Consider the following 12,764-nt stretch of genomic DNA (forward strand, 5'->3'; position numbering starts at 1 on the left):
AAAAAATTAAAGAATATCATTATCATATCTATCACAATGTTTTGTTTCTTGGTCAAGTGGAGATATTTGTCTGAAAAGATTGAATGTGTGTTTGATGGTTTGAAGGTGTTTTTTTTATAACATTTATATTCATGATTACAATCATCGCAGTACGTTGTATTCACCCTATTTTTAAAACAAAACTTTGCTTAAAATAGAATTTTCTTGATGAAAATTTTGTGTAATTTATAGGTGAATCTGTGCTTAAAACCATTTTATCCTCCTACTTCTTTCACTTAATAAATACAATGTATCAAGACACAAAAGACAAGTTTCAATCAATCTCTTCATTTGTAAGAGATACTGAGAAATATGTTGAGGATGTAAAATTGAATAAAGATAAATATAACAACTATTGGATAAAAACAATTATGGTGAACAATATGAGTTCTTCAATTTCCTTCAGTGGAAGGGCGTTTAGTATATCTGGAAGAACATCAATTAAAGTAGCTCTAACAAAAGTTTATCCCCTCTTTCTGGCAATATATTCAAAACTAGAAAAAGCAATGAAACAAGAAAAAGTATCAAACAAGAAAAACCTTGTGGATGAAGCTTAAGAAAGAAAAGATAAGACCATCTGTAATATGGAAGGAGAAATTTATATTTTTTTTTCAACAACCCTAAAGATCTAAATCCTGATGAAATAAAGGATGTTAATATATCAGGTGAAATGACATTTCGTTCAATAGTAGTTAAGGACGATTTTAAAATTATCTTTAATGTAAAAAAATGTTGTAGTTGAATCTGTTAATGAAAAAAAGTATTTCGATATAGATGGTAATCTTTTTTCTACTGATTAAATATGAGTCATTATTCAACTGAAGATTTTGAAGGTTATGAGAGTGATGATAGTATCTCTGTTGGAACAGAAGACAGTTATGATACTGAGAGTTTGTGTTCAAACGTTAGTTATAAAAGTAGTTTTATAGATGATTGTGAAAGCACCAATGAAAGTACCGAAGACGATACTGAAGATGAATTTTATTTGAAGTAAAGTTTTACTTTATAAATATGAATAGTTTACTCGATGTTGAGCCTCTTGAATTCCCTGATTCTCCATGTGACAAATTTGAGAATTGTCCTGCATGTGAAGGAGTGGGATTAAACACAGAGTCAAAAGCCAAAAAACAATGTATATTCTGTGATTATCTTCTCATTACTGATGATAAAAAATATAAAAAGGAATATAATTCTTTTAGATTTACAACAAAAATGAATTACCTTCCAAGATTGATTAGAGAAATGAATGTAAAGTATGAGGGTGACAACACACATTTCCATTCAATGGAAGAAACTGAACGTATTACAGAAATGTTCAAAGGATTGTTGTGATATATTATTCACAATTGTCATTTTCAGGGAAATATCAACACAAGATATTGTATAAATAAAATAATGGATTATCTTGAAATTAAACCCGAACTTCGGATAAAATATAGAGTTTCTAAAAAAGCCAATAATAAATCAAATAACCTCTTTTCCAAATATATAAATGAATGATTTTTTACCCATTTGGGAAAATAAGATAAAATTTAACAACCATAAATATCTTCCAAATTCATTCAGATGTCTCATGTTGTTCAATGTCTCATTAGGATGTCTCATGTTGTTCAATGTCTCATTAAGATGTTCAAGCGGAAGTGGAAAAACCTGCTTACTTTTAAAGATGCTCCTTACTCCCAACTTTTTAGATTATGATAATTTAATAATTTTCACAAAGTCAAGTTTTCAACCTGAGTATCAACTACTCTCACAAGGTTTTAATGCTGTTCTTCAAAAAGAAGATATAATCAGTTTATTTAAACTTCAAAAAAACTAAATGATTACAACATTGAAGATATAATACAACTATTTTGTGATACACAGAGATATAAAAAGAAATCAAAACCGATAACTTGTATTCTTAGTGATAATACGGATGATATACCTTCTCCCCAAGATTTGGATAAATCAAAAAAGAACCTCGTTATCTTTGATGATTGTGTTAATGAGAGAAACCAAACGGTAATGGATAGCTACTACACAAGAGGGAGACATTCTTCTTGTAATTGTATTTATCTTAGTCAATCATACTTTCAACTCCTGATCGCTCCTTTAGAAACAATGCTCATAATTTTATTTTATTCAAGTTAAATTCAATAGATATAAACAATTTTTGGAGAGACAATTGTTCTTCATTATGTAGTAAAAAGGAATTTGGGGATTATATGAAGCACACGACTGAAAAATATAAATATATTTTGTGAAACAAGATGAGATATTAAGGGATATATTTTTTATTTTATAAACAATTACATATATAAATGACAACTATTATTATAAATCTTGTGGGTAAATCTGCTTCTGGAAAAAACTTTCATAAATCAAGGTTCTTGTATTGTACAAATGAGAATATTTTAAATTTGCTTAAAAACACCCCGTGATACGCATTGTATCATCAACAATGAGAGCAATAAGACCTGGAGAAGTTGAAGGTAAAGATTATTACAATATTTCAGTTGAGGAACATATGCGATTGAGGAATGAAGGTCAAATATTTGAGGGGGTTTCTCTTGGTACAACAAAATATGCACATTGTAAGAGTGAGTTAAAGAAACTAGATATGAGAAATACTAGATATGAGAAACTAGATATAAAGAAACTAGAAAGAGTGAGTTAAAGAAACAAAATATGCACATTGTAAGAGTGAGTTAAAGAAACTAAAATCTGGTGGTCTTGGGATATTAGAAACTAATCCAGAAGCAATGAGACAAATTATTAAACATCTGAGTGGTAATGGGGTTAAGATTTTATCATTCGGTTTTGATGTTGATGAAAAAACTCAACGCAAACATATGAAAAGCAGAGATACGAGTATTAGTGAAGAAGAAATTACAACTTGTATTAATGTTAATAAATAATTTGATGAAATATTTAAACAAAAGGATTTATTTGAACACATCTACTTGGATGATGAAGAAAAGGAAAATTTCCCTGTTGACCTTTAGACTTCAGTGAATGACATTTTCCAATAAATAAATGGATGTGAAAGAAAGAGCAAGAAGATTTAAGGAGCATCAAGAGTTGGTTTCAAAAGTTATAAAACCTCAGGAAGACATACAGAAGAAACGCAGACAGAAACTAATGGGTGAAGAAACATTTGAAAGAAAACAAGAAAAAAAATTTAAACCAGTTTTAAAAACTTCCCAAGAAAAAATTTATAGATGCTTCCACAGTTCCCTCAATAGAATATACTCCGAAAAAACTTCAAATGTTAAAAGATTTCAGTCAAATGACGGAGGAAGAATTAGGGCATATTGGAGAATTAGAATATGATGATAAAGAATTATTTCAACAACTGGAAGAGATTAATCAACCCTCTGGTTATATTGTGAATGCTCTTCAAAACAATGAATATTCAGTGGATTCAAAAACCATAGCAGGACTCATTCCACCAGAACAACAGCAATATTTCATCTTGTTCAAAAAAAGGTATTGATATTTAATGACGAATTAAGGTTCTTGAGTTCTGCTCAACCCCCTGTTAAATTAACGCCGAGATTAATGTTTCTTCTCACAAAAGATGGAAGACAAGGTTCAACTATGAGGGATGAATCAAAGTATTTTGATCAACCATTGGATATGAAAAATAATGATGATAGAGTATATAGTGATCTGCTGGACTCTCTTAATTATAGGGTTTGTCTATCTGGTAAAAGTATGATGAAGGACAAAGAGAAACACATTATTCAGGCTTCAAGTAGCCTTGGTTCAGGTGTTAGTTTTCTTCCAAATGACCCATCACAATTAGTTAATGGACTGTTATTGCTGTTAGGTAGTAAGAAGGCTGGAAATAACAATTGTTTTAATGAAGCATCGGCCATTTTAGACCAGTTGATGAACATGAAAATAATTAATAAATGTCAATACAAAGATAGTTTTAAAACTTATAAATGAGAAGCACAACCCTTAGTTTTAATTTCACAAGCGTCCACACATCTTCATTCCCATACCCACTACAACTTGACACAACAAAAGAATACGAGGCGTCTTGATTGTCCATGGAAATTTATAACACCTTATTTAATATCACCGAGAAAAATGACAAGTTTAGTTTTAATCCAGGAAGTGGATACAAAACGATAACAGTTTCACCCGGAGCATATGAGATTTCTCAAATATCTTCTGAAATTGCTCATCTTATGAAAGAGCAGGGTGATGAACCAAAAATATTGTTATAGATATTCAAAAACATACTTCAAAATCAGTGATTAAACTTAAAAATAACTACAAGGTTGATTTCACAATTGATCATTCATTTAGAGAGTTATTGGGTTTCTCCTCAAAAAAGATTGAAGCTAATGGGACGTTTTGCAGTGATAATGTCATTAAAATAATCTCAGGCATAAATTCGGGATTAATTCACTGTAATTTGATTGATGGCGCTTATAATGATGAAATAAGACAAAAATACAATATTTTCCTTCAGTGTATACTCAACCCCAATTGGTTATAAATTCAATATGGAACCCAAAAATCTGGTTTATCTTCCTGTGTCAGGAAAAACCATATACAGAGTAAATTTTATGATAACCAACCAAGATAATCACATGATTTATTTTCATGGAGAAATTATAGCCATCAGAATTCACCTACGTGAAGTTTTCCAATAAATAAATACGATGGTTATTGTGAGGAAACACGAGTTGGGAAAATATAAAATCATTTCAGGTGATAGGATGTTCCTTTCCCCATACTACAAGGGTGAAGGTATGTATCTTGGTAGAGGATACTATAAACCTAAGAGACAAAGGGGTGTCGGACATCAATTTAGAAATAAAGGAGATGGGATAATTGATACTCTAATGGGTATAGGTTCAACTATTCTTTAACATAAAGACCCAATTGGTTCAACTGCTTCTGCTGTGGGAAATGTAGCAGGTGCTATAGAGTATAAAAGATGCCCAAAAGGAATCTCGTAAATTACAAGCAATAAAAGAAATTAAGAAAGGCAAAACTCAGTTGTCTCCCCAAGAACGACAGAAAATAATTCAAATATTTGGGTCAGGGTTTCAAAAGTGTTAACATCTTTTTTCCTAAATAAATACAAGTATGGAAGCAATTGATAGTATCTATGATTTGGATGATACCATTGTCATCTCAAACTCGACTAAAAAAGAAGACTACTTCAAAGTAAATACAATAACTCGAACAGAGTGTAATGCAAATGGAACAAAAAGTTTTGAAATCAATAATCAACAAACTTATTTGAATCTTGCTGAAAGTTTCTTGTTTGTAAATTTACATTCACTAAGGCTGTGACTAACATATACGCTACACTCGTAAATGATTTCTTCTGGAAAATGTTTGATAGTGTTCGTTTGTACATTGGAACACAAGAACTTGAAGCGGTTGATTATGTCTCTGCGACATCTGAAATGATGAAATTTACATTATATTCATTTAGTGATAAAACGGGAAAGAGGGCTGTCAAAGGTTTTATTCCTGATATGTCAACAGGAACAAACACAGACCCTGGATATAGTCAAAGGAAAGGAATGTATAATGATGATACAAAAGCAGACAATAGTTTTACTGTGGCAGTTCCTCTGAAAGGTATATTTGGATTTTGTGATCATTATAAAGTTCTGTATGGTCTTAAAATTAGATTTCAACTTCAAAGGAATGATAATGAAAATAGATTGCTTTTTGGTGTGGCTAATGCTTTTGCTGATCAGAATAAATTTGTTATTGATGAAATTAGTTGGTATGGTAGTGAATATATTCCTAATCTTAAAACAGAAGAGATGTTGAATAGAAGACTTAACTCAAAGAAACCACTCAATATGTCATACCTCAAAAGAAGATGCCTACACATTAAACTGAACCAAAACCACTTACACGTGGAATTTGGGTGTTCTGGAAGGAAAGCCACGATATCTGTGGCTCATTTAAAAAAAAAACAGATGGTGATACTGCTACTGATAAGAATAATGCATTGAGTGATAATGCTAAGGTGAGACAACGTCGCGTTTCTCCAGATGGAACATTTTATCCACGAGATCGATTGGAAATTAATTGGGAAAAAAATGATGATGCTGAAGCATACAAGTCTTACCAAAAGGTATGTGAAAGCAATGGAAATAAAGAACCCATTTTGGATATGACAGCATTTAAAAGTCTATATGCAATCTATATGATTGACCTGAGTGCTCAAAAGGAAACTATAAAGTCTAATTGAGTGGATACTTCCCTATACATTGAAAGAGGAGAGAGTGAAGAAGTTAATACATATTGTTTGCTTTTGGAAGAAACAGAATTGCAGATTAATACAGATAATGGTGTTATGATTAGTCCCACATCATTTTTGTTGATAAATAAATGAGTAGTAAAGTGCCAACTGGGGTATATGTTAATCAAATTAATCTTCATAAACTATCATCTTGTGTTCAAAATCAAAAGCCTTGTACGATTAACGCTAATACAATTCAGAGAAAAGGAGTAGTAAGAATTGCTGTTTTGCTCACAATAAAACAGGTGAAAATCTTGAATGATACTGGCTCACTTAAAATTAAAATGACAAAACCAATGTTGAAGAAATATTCAATAAGAGAGCCGAGTGGAGGATTTCTCCCATTTCTAATTCCTTTATTTGCTGGTTTAAGTGTGGTTGGAGCATTGGCTGGTGGTATTTCAGCAGCGGTGAAAACTGCCACCGAAAGGAAGGCTCAACTCCAGGCTCAAAAAGAATTGGAAAGACATAACAAAGAGTTGGAGAAACAAATTACTGGAAGTGGTGTAATTGTAGATTTTGCTGAAAAACTTGAAGGTCTGCCTGATAAAGCGAGATTGTTAGTTGGAGATATGCTTTCTTCTATCACACAAGCAGGTGTAAAATTAACTAAAAGGGTCAATTGATTATATCTTTCTAATAAATAAATGAGCATTGATGAGTGGTTTACAGAATTTGGAAAGAATACAACATTAAATTTAGAACTTATCAAATATTGTAAGAAATTGAAAATTCATAATGTGGTTATTTGTAAGAGAGATGAATTAACAAACGTGTCTAAACATACAAAGAATATTATTATGAACTTAGAAGATAATAATGGGAACGGTTCTCATTGGGTTTGTATTTTTAATAGTCAAGACAAATATTATTTTGATAGTTTTGGTTTTCCACCACCTGCTGAAGAAATAAAATTTTTACAGAATGGTGTTTATCAAACATTTCAAGTCCAAGAATTGAATTCCAAATGTTGTGGTCAATTATGTCTATATGTGTTATATAAACTCAACAAATATACATTTTTAAATGACATTATTTTTAATCTAATATAAATGACTTATGTTGTTAAAGATGGTTCTATCTTTGGTGTATCCCAAGACCTGCATATTGATTTATCAAATTATTACACAAAGGCACAGGCTGAACGACAGAAATATAGTATAACAAAAAATATTAATATGAAAAATGCTTATAAATTAATAAATTATCCAAGCCCAACTGACGCGAATGACTTGGTGAGATTAAGTGATTTCTCACAATATATATCCTTGAATAAAACGGGTGTATTCCAAAGATACAGAAGTGTTGATTTTATCTCCAGGTCATATAGAATTCACATTTCCAATTAAAATAAAATTTTACAAAGAAGGGCGTATTGTTGTGGTCCGGGGGTCAGTGACGAGGACGACCGCCAGACGGAGCAGTCGGGCTGTCTCCCACTGAACACCAGAATGGAAAGGTCGTCAACCCAGATAACTCCGGAGTCGACGGGTCAATTAAAGGACCGTGGTCGCCAATATTTTGACGGCGTGAGGTCGGGTCCACTTGTCTATTCCCATTTACCTAAGTACTCACGCCGTCTCACTACCGGGGAAGGCACACCCTCGACCGACTCTGTCCGAATCGAGTCGCATGTACCGACTCGGGTCCGGCGTAACCGAGCAGGAGTTACCAGAGCCGCGCCAGTCCCAATGACAACTTACGGCACAAACGGCTTTGCTAGTTCTCAAGCCCGCACCGTACTGGGTCAATGGTAGAAATGACAGGCAACGAACTGGAACATTTAACAAGAGGGTTATTTATAAGGGAGGGAAACACAGAGCAGAGTTTTCTTTTTAATCCTGCTGGGTGTCCATATCCGTACACCCTCCTCACCATTAGTCATCAGTGGACGTTAAAGATACCATGCTGTCCTTCACAAAGAGTAGGCGACCATTCACCGGCACCATGTCCAAACTCCAAATTCCGACCACAACCAGTTGGGGCCACTGCATCAACAGCACAGCCACACTCCCAACAATGATGCAAACCAGCAGTCACAGGCTGTACATGAAATGATGATCACAAACATAATCTTTTTCATTGATGGAGCCATCAACTTTGGCTTTTTGTGGGGGTTTTTTTAATTTGTTTCAGTCACAGCATCATGGAAGAGTTATTTTGATATATATATATATATATATATATATATATATATATATATATATATATATATATATATATATATATATATATATATATCTATCTATATATATATAATTTCTTGCAACATTACAGATTATTTTCAATTTCTTTGCTTTTTCACTAAAAATAAATCTTTCATATATTTTCAAGTTACGTTCTGAGTAATAATTCTTTTTTGTAAAAGTTAATGTGTTACTTGGCTTTAAACATACTTGCTCCGTTTTGTGTATTCAGATTCATCAACCAACACACAAGGGTAGGGTCTTATTTACTACAAGATATGATGTCTGTTAGTTAAAAGTAATGGAGAGTTATCAGACAGGAATATTACAGTGAGCATCGCAGACAGTAACAAAAGTGAGTGTGTGGATATCGGAGAAGAATGAAGATTCATGCATGTGTATTAACGGTGGTTGATTATGCATTGGGTGGTAAAGCAAAAGCTATTGGTTGTGTTTGTCTGCATCGTGCATAGTAGTGGCAAGCACAGTGCACATCTCTCATGTGCACAGCCGAAAGGGAAAGGACACCATCAAGGTCCATCTGCTCTTCCGCTAACAGAGGAAAACAGACAATCATTTGAGCATGGGGCCCTGAATACCAAACTATGGCAACAAATATCAAGTGGTATTTCGTTGCACCAGATAGGAATCAAGGTGATTACACTGAACAACAAATTTTTTTTACTGGAGATGTGTAAAGTGATTTAGACTAATTTGGGTACGCTGATTTCAAAAATCATAACCGTTTTGCTGTATCACATCAGGATTTTCAGGAACAGAAATATTCCCATTGCCTAGAAGTCAGGATTTCAATGAAATTTACAAAAATTCATTTATTCATTTATTTCATCATGAATTCAAAATTATAGAAATTACAGAAAAACTCCACTATAATGTAATTAAAAATGCTTTAGGCATTTGGCTTTGCGTTTGTGCTGCTCTGTGTCAGTTTCACGATGCAGGAACCAGCAGAAATCGCCCATCATGTTCGGGTTGTGCTGCCCTTGGTAACGCGTCTCCATGAGTGAAATCTCTTGGTGGAATCGCTCGCCGTGCTCGTCCGAGACTGCTCCCAAGTTGTCAGGGAAGAAGTTCAGGTGCTGGTGTAGGAAATGGATTTTCAGGGACATCCTGGAGCCAAGTTTCCTGAAGGACTCCAGCAGCTGCTGCACTATTTCTTCATAGTTGTCCGCGCGCTCGTTCCCCAAGAAGTTGTCCGTCACAGCTTTGAAGCTCCTCCACGCTGCCAGCTCTTTGGGGTTTAGAGTTGTCGGAAAAGTTTCGTCCTTCATAATCTGTTGGATTTGCGGTCCAACAAAGACACCAGCCTTGATCTTGGCCTCCGACAAGGTGTTGCCAAACTTTTCCTTGAGGTATAAAAACCCACGCCCATTCAGATCCATTGCCCGTACAAAACTTTTCATCAAGCCGAGCTTTATGTGGAGTGGTGGAAGGAAAACCTTGGCTGGGTCGACAAGGGCGACATGCTTCACGTTGTGTCGACCAGGTACATGCTCTTTTCGCTCTTCCCAATCTTTCTTCGTCCAGTGATTCTTGTCGTCTCTGCTATCCCAGAGACAAAGGAAGCACATGTATTTCGTGTAGCCTGACTGCAGCCCTAACAACAGCGCCACCACTTTCAAGTCTCCGCAGATGTGCCAGTTGAAGTCATTGTACTTGATGGAATCAAGCAGCTGCCGCATAGTCTCATAGGTCTCTGTCATGCCGAACGCGTGAGCCAGTGGGACTGATGGTTTCTCGTTGCCATTGTGGAGCAAAACAGCCTTCAAGCTGTTCTTCCCCGAGTCGATGAAGAGGCGCCAGTCTGCAGGATCGTGATCACACCCAAGTTCTTTCAACAGACCGTTGATGTCACTGCAGAATGTCATCGTGTCTTCCATCTCAAAGAACTCAGCCATGTCTCTGTGACGTGCTCTGAACAAGGATATCTTGGTGTTAGGTTCAAGTAGATTCCACTGCTGCAGCCTTGATCCAAGCAGCTCTGCCTTCGCCTTTGACAGCGAGAGATCTCTTACAAGATCATTTAAGTCTCCCTGGTTCAGAAGGTGTGATTCTTGAGTGTCGGGTTCAAAAGGTTCATCATCACCATCCTCTTCACCACTGCTTACAGCTATGTTCTGATCAGCTGGAGGTGTTGGAACGGGGTTCTCGTCATCATGAGGCACAGGTTTACGAGCAGAGACGCAGTCAGCGTACTTGATGTGACCTTTATTCTTCTTGTTGAAGCCGGCAATGCTTGTGCAGCAGAAATAACAATCATCATGATGATTCTGCGGCTCACGCCATATCATGGGCACCGCAAATGGCATGCTCGCGCGCTTGCCCACCAACCACTGAGTCAAGGTTGTGTGACAGCTTGTGCAGCAGATGTGTGGTGCCCAGCTCTGTTCTTGGTCCCCCACCTTACACCCGAAGTAGTGAAAGTAGGCGGCCTTCATTTTCACTGCTGTAGATATACTTCGCTGTTGATCTTTTTTGGTATACCGACCACAGACATAACAGAAGTTGTCAGGATGATTGGTACAGGAACGCCTACTCATCTTTATCTGAAAGAAAGAAATATAACACAAGTTAACAACAATTGTACGAAATAGACATGTTAAAGACATATGTAAATTTCATTGAAATCCTGACTTCTAGGCAATGGGAATATTTCTGTTCCTGAAAATCCTGACGTGATACAGCAAAACGGTTATGATTTTTGAAATCAGCGTACCCAAATTAGTCTTAATCACTTTACACATCTCCAGTAAAAAAAAAATTTTGAAATTTGTTGTTCAGTGTTAGTAAATGCTCTTGATAAGAATAGAATCAGTGTCAGATGGTCAGACGTAACTGTAAAGCTCTAATGAACTGCATGATTGCTCAGAGAGCCTTTCCCTTTTATTTTGTTTTCCTTTCCTTGTGCAAACTACACTCTTCTACTTCAAAATCTATTTCCTGACAGAAGTGTGGATGGACAATGATTATCCTGTGTTGCTTGTCTGATTCATCCAACTTCAATCCACATCATCCTTATTCCAAGATGTGTGCAGGCAGGCAAGGAAACTCAAACTGATCAACACTGCCCTCTCCAACTGCAAAAGCAAATACTCTATTGCTTATTGCAATACATCTTAGATTTCTGAAGGTGTGTTTGTTGACATCATGGAATAGTGTTATCCATACATTTAAACTCCGTTGTTATTTCCTATAACAGTTATTATGGTATGTGTGGAAGTTATGCTGAGGGCATATACAAAGAGCAGGTGAACCTCGTGCAAATAATTTTGACAATCCCAAATTTATTTACATTTCACTAATGCTGTCGAGTGTAGAATCGAAGAGATACGTACCAGTCTTCAACTCTAAAAGAGATACATACCGGTCAATGCCGATGGCACAAAGGTTTAAGATTGAAGCTGTACAAAGCATGACATCCATGGCCATAAGTGCATCGCAGACTTCAGTTCCAAGCATCCAAACCCCTCCAAGAAACTGCACAACAAGGGGTACAGTCAAATTTAGTTCCACAAAGACTGCATCACTTAATCTTGAAACTGTAATGGCACAATAAAAAAAATTGATCGAAATAAATTTCCTGTTGATAGCTCACTATTCATAGAGCTTTAAACATGGGCTGCAGCAGAGCTGAAATCCAAATATGGTCTTCACGTATGCTCTTAATGTATAGACAAGTAGTTCAAAAGGTATCATTCTTCCCATAGAAGGATTTTGACATAAAGCCAGGAGAGTAGCACAAAGCTAAGTCTTTTCCTAAACTTACTGTGGAATCATTAACATCGATATCAACAAAGTAACGATTGTCGTTTTTACATCATGCTCCAAAGGAAGCCAAAACACTCCAATGATTGGTTCATAAAGGTTTGATTGCCCAAATGAAATTATAAAACTATTGTTAAGTGTTGTCTTTACTGATTTGCTGTAATAATGTCTGTTCTGGAAAATCTAGCCGTAACTATTACTTTCTCAATGAACCTCAAAGAAATAGTACTTGTTTTGTTCTTGCAGTGATATTTGGGAATTAAAATTTTCCGAATTGAATGAATGCTCAGAAAGACGTATTGATAAAATGTCGATTATATGTGTGTGTGTATATATATATATATATATATATATATATATATATATACATACATATATATATATATATATATATATATATGTATGTATATATATATATATATATATATATATATATATATATATATATATATATATATATATATATATATATATATATATAT

General features: G+C 34.8%; 1 protein-coding gene across 2 annotated transcripts in view; it reads right to left on the bottom strand.

The window, feature by feature from the left end:
- DRD4 (dopamine receptor D4) overlaps positions 1 to 12,764 on the bottom strand; it is a 125,995-nt gene that overhangs the window by 73,334 nt on the left and 39,897 nt on the right. The window contains exons 2-3 of one of the 2 annotated variants that reach the window (XM_085884326.1): positions 11,882 to 11,994; positions 9,383 to 11,063 (exon numbers count right to left, since the gene is read on the bottom strand). In XM_085884326.1, the coding sequence (XP_085740452.1) occupies positions 9,396 to 11,057 (1,662 nt within the window). In that variant the 5' untranslated portion in view covers positions 11,058 to 11,063; positions 11,882 to 11,994 and the 3' untranslated portion in view covers positions 9,383 to 9,395. Of the gene's footprint in view, positions 1 to 9,382; positions 11,064 to 11,881; positions 11,995 to 12,764 lie in introns of those variants that run through there. The other variant, XM_085884327.1, reaches the window with a different exon arrangement.

Source organism: Eptatretus burgeri, chromosome 6, assembly GCF_056783735.1.
Source record: "Eptatretus burgeri isolate ZD-2024b chromosome 6, Ebu_testis_v1, whole genome shotgun sequence".
Classification (NCBI taxonomy): Eukaryota; Metazoa; Chordata; class Myxini; order Myxiniformes; family Myxinidae; genus Eptatretus; species Eptatretus burgeri.